Consider the following 4,293-nt stretch of genomic DNA (forward strand, 5'->3'; position numbering starts at 1 on the left):
TGGTCTCGTTCTTTTGACCTCGTGATCCACCTGCCACCACACCCAGCTAATTTTTGTATTTTTAGTAGAGATGGGGTTTCATCATGTTGGCCAGGCTGGTCTCGAACTCCTGACCTCAGGTGATTCGCCTGCCTTGGCCTCAGATGCTCCAGATTCTGTGTTGACGTGATGCTGAAAGGCAGTGCTCATTGGAGGAATTCAGATTTTGGATTTCAGATTTGGGGATGCTGAACCATCAAGTGCAATGCAAATATTCCAACATTAAAAAAAGAAATCCAAAACACTTGTGGTCCCAAGAATTTCAGATAAGGGACACTCAGCCTGTAAATACATAGAATTGTGCATCACACACAGTTTCACAGTTTACATGGTAATGAGAAGAGGCCACATGCCTGTCCCCAGCTCAGAAGGGGCCGTGACTCACACATTGAGCCTCAGCCACCCCTTCTCAGCCTCAGCTGTCTCTGCTCACACCCTAGGAAATGACGATGCTCAGTTTTACATCAGTTATTCCTTTGGTTCTCCTCTGTAGTTGTACCAATGTCTATCTTAAAGGGTTCTTTTCACCTCTCCTGTTTTTGCACTTTTCTGTAGCTGTCCCATGGTGCGCGCAGCCTCTGTTGCTTTTTCTTTCAGCATTACTGGGGTCGGTCCCTGCTGGTGCCGCAGCTGCAGTGCTTTCCTCTTCCTGCCTGCAGCCTGCCTCTGAAAGGAGGTGCACTCATTGTGTTCCTCTGAATGGATAGCCAGGTGCATCCTGAAAGGAGGTGCACTGTCACCGTGTTTCTCTGGACGGGTAGCTAGGTGCTTTCTGAAAGGAGGCACGCCCTCACTGTCTGGGTTTCTCTGGGTGGATAGCTGGGTGTTTCATGAAAGGAGGTGCACTCAGTGTGTTTCTCTGGATGGGTAGCTAGGTGCTACCCATTTGCATTACACATCAAGCCTCTGAATATTTGTGTGGCTGACTCTGCAGAAGCTCCTCCTGGGGGCATGCCCGGGGCAGCATCACTGCTGGCGTGCAGGGAACACAGGTGCACGCTTCACCAGGTGATGAGCGGCCCTGTCCCTGCCCAGTCCCCCCAGCTCCCGCTCCCTGCAGACTTCACTTTGCCACTCTGCTCTTTGGGAAATGGACTCTCACCATGGTGGAAGATTCAGTGATGTCATCTGCCTTGGCCAGAGTAGGATGATGGTAAGGGCTGGGGCCTGTTTCACACTGAAAGCACTGGGGGAAAGGACACGTGCCCCTGTCCATATGTCATGTCACCCACGAAGCACCCAGAAGACACGCCAGGCCCACGTGATGCTTACAGAATCAATGTGGGGGTTGCAGGACTCTGTGTGGCATTAAGAGGACCTACAGGTGTTTCTGATACGATGATGACTTTAAAATTTGAATCACATCACCTGAAAACTGAAAGTCCTAATTTTAATCAAACTACAGAGTTAAATTGTTCTGAACCCCAGAACGTTTTTGTAATGAAAACCGGCAGCCAGCCAGCAATTTAGTTATTTCATTCCCAAACCAACACATTTCAGGCGTTAATATTTCTAATCAAGACTTAGGAAAATTTGGGATATTTCCGTAGGGTAAGTTAGAAGGTATTTTATGCAGAATGGAAAAATGACTATTTTATTACTTTGAAAAGTACAGTATGAGTATTAGAACTGAATTACTGCTGAGGAAAGCACAACTTTCTATTTTAGAAAATCATTTTTAAAGCCTTCTTCACATTAAGTAAAACCCCAGAAGAATATAATCCAGATATTTTCATTGTAGCCTATGATTCAAGTATGCAAGTGACAGGTTTCGTTATTTGGGCAGGGAGAAGTGCATTGGGGTTAAGCCAGGCACTTTTTGCTTCCTTTTCTCACATTTTGCCTATTTTAAAAGACAGCTGTTGAACTGTTTCCCTTTTCAGGAAGGGGCATGGTCTCCTACCATGCACACAACGGTCCTGTCAAATTCATCATCCTGGCCACGGCTCTGCATGAGAAAGACAAGGATAAATCCGGGGACAGCCTGGCTCCCGGCCCCGAGCCCCAGGACGAAGACCAGAAGGATGCACTTCCGAGTGAAGGAACTGGTTCGTCCCTGAGCCAGGGTGACCCTGACACAGCCATCTGGTTGGGAGATTCGCTGGGATCGATGACTCAGAAAAGCGACATGTCCTCCTCGTCCGGGTCCCTGAGCTTGTCTCACGGCTCCAGCTCTCTAGAGCACAGGTCAGAGGACAGCACCATCTATGACCTCCTGAAGGATCCTGTCTCGCTGAGAAGCAAAGCACGCCGGGCCAAGAAAGCCAAGGCCAGCTCGGCACTGGTGGTCTGTGGAGGGCAGGGCCACCGGCGGGTGCACAGGAAGGCCCGGCAGCCCCACCAGGAGGAGCTGGCGCCGTCCGTCATGGTCTGGCAGATCCCTCTGCTGAATATATAAGCAGGACGGCCGCCTCCTGCTGTCAGAATTTGCAATCAAGGGTGACTTCTCAGCTAATCCTACAGCCTGAGTGATTAAGCTGTGTCTACACTGGTTGGGAATAAATTAAAAACAGTATTTGGGGGAGAAACGTGCAATATCGTCATGGTGGCATTCCTGCCAATTCCTTCCTTCTCTTCCGTACAGCAGAAGTAATTACAAGCACTTCTAACGAAGGCAGAAGATTGATGCAATTTTCGAGTAATTGAGTGCAGTTCTGGGAAAATACCACATTCTTTTTGACTGCTGTAGTCCATATATAAATACTAAATGTTAAACTTCATCAGTGCCAGACCTGTCGTATCATATTACAGAATTCGCAGACTAAGAATTTATGAGAAAATATGTGTATTCAGTAGTGCAGGCATTTATTAACAATTCTTAAAATAATTTTACCTGATTCAGATTCACGACTTTTATTTATATTCTCTATTTTTGAATTTCAGAATAAAATTTGTTAACAATTTTAAAAGCCAGGTAACACCTACCAGTCCAGTTAGCATGATTTGCTTTCAGAAGTGAGCTGGGTTTTCCAAAGTGGTATAATACGTGTACTGTATATTTTAACAAAGTAATATTTTTATATTGCATTTTTCTATTAAAAAAATTAACAGTTAATGTTTCAGTCAATATATTATCTGTAGCATTTCACAAATAATGTGTGCTTTGAACCAAAATGCTCAACATTTGGACTCAAGCATCAACAGCAAATTATTCCTCCCTTCTCGTTTCAATAGAGTGACTATCCACATGAGAAATGTGTGTGCTTTAGTGTTAGAGGAGATAGGCAGAGAAGTCTTGCTTAGTTCCTTGGTGCAGCTTCTTGCCCCTTTGACCTGGAACGCTGTGTCTGCTTTAGCACACATGCTCCGAATGACTCCTGGTGCTAGGCCGTGTTGGCTGCTGTCACTGAGCGGGACCCAGGCCAAGAAGTGTGACCTTGGGCCAGCCTGTCTGTTGTGCAGACGCTTCCTCTGCAGAACACATCAATTTCTATTCCGCAGTCGCAGAGCCAATCCCGCGTGACAAGGTGCATGATGAGTGCACACCATCATGTCAAGGTGCATAGTGAGTGCACACCATCCTGTCAAGGTGCATAATGAGTGCACACCATCCTGTCAAGGTGCATACTTAGTGAGCTCCATCCTGCTCAACATGTATTTCAATGTTTCACTTACTGGACGGATAACAAGAAAAAAATCCTAACCCAGGCAGTCACCAGAAATAAATGTCTCAGCACTTTACAGATGACTAAAAATGTTAATTTTATGACTTAGCCAAATATTTTCTAGGTTGCATATATCCCCCATGTGAAAGTGATTTCTTCCCAAGCTTCTCAAACTGTTAGCTGCTGTCTGACTTCATAAATAAAGTATTTTTATTTTAAAATGCAGTAGGACGAGTTGCCTCTTTTATGTGTCAGATGGAAAGGGGCATCACACTCGGGGGCTGGGGGGATTGGCCTGCACATTCCTAGCTGCATCACCACTTGCTGCTTCTAAATCCCAGCAACGTACCCAGTTGTGTGGAGGACAGTGCTCTGAATTGGAAGTAGGCACTGGGAATCTTTCAAGCAACTCATGTACTTGTTCTTTGTTTGTTTTAAGAGACAGTCTCCCTCTGTTGCACAGGCTGCAGTCCTGTGGTGTGATCATGGCTCACCATAACCCCCTGGGCTCCCACAATCACTGCAGTCTCAACGTCCCAGTTTCAAGCGATTCTCCCACCTCAGTCTCCTGAGTAGCTGGGACTACAGATGCACACCACCACACCTAACTCTTCTTTCTTTTTAACATTTTATAGAGATGGGGTCTCAT

At 46.1% G+C, this 4,293-nt stretch overlaps 1 protein-coding gene across 1 annotated transcript in view; it reads left to right on the top strand.

Annotated features, from left to right (window-relative positions):
• The window catches only part of ARHGEF10 (Rho guanine nucleotide exchange factor (GEF) 10), a 135,156-nt gene extending 131,287 nt beyond the window's left edge, over window positions 1-3,869 (top strand). The window contains exons 31-32 of the mRNA XM_011937549.1: window positions 1,923-3,506; window positions 3,569-3,869. Of these exons, the coding sequence (XP_011792939.1) occupies window positions 1,923-2,437 (515 nt within the window). The 3' untranslated portion in view covers window positions 2,438-3,506; window positions 3,569-3,869. The remainder of the gene's footprint in view (window positions 1-1,922; window positions 3,507-3,568) is intronic.
• Window positions 3,870-4,293: the final 424 nt, after the last annotated feature.

Source organism: Colobus angolensis, unplaced genomic scaffold (genome assembly GCF_000951035.1).
Source record: "Colobus angolensis palliatus isolate OR3802 unplaced genomic scaffold, Cang.pa_1.0 Scaffold165, whole genome shotgun sequence".
In the NCBI taxonomy this organism is placed as follows: Eukaryota; Metazoa; Chordata; class Mammalia; order Primates; family Cercopithecidae; genus Colobus; species Colobus angolensis.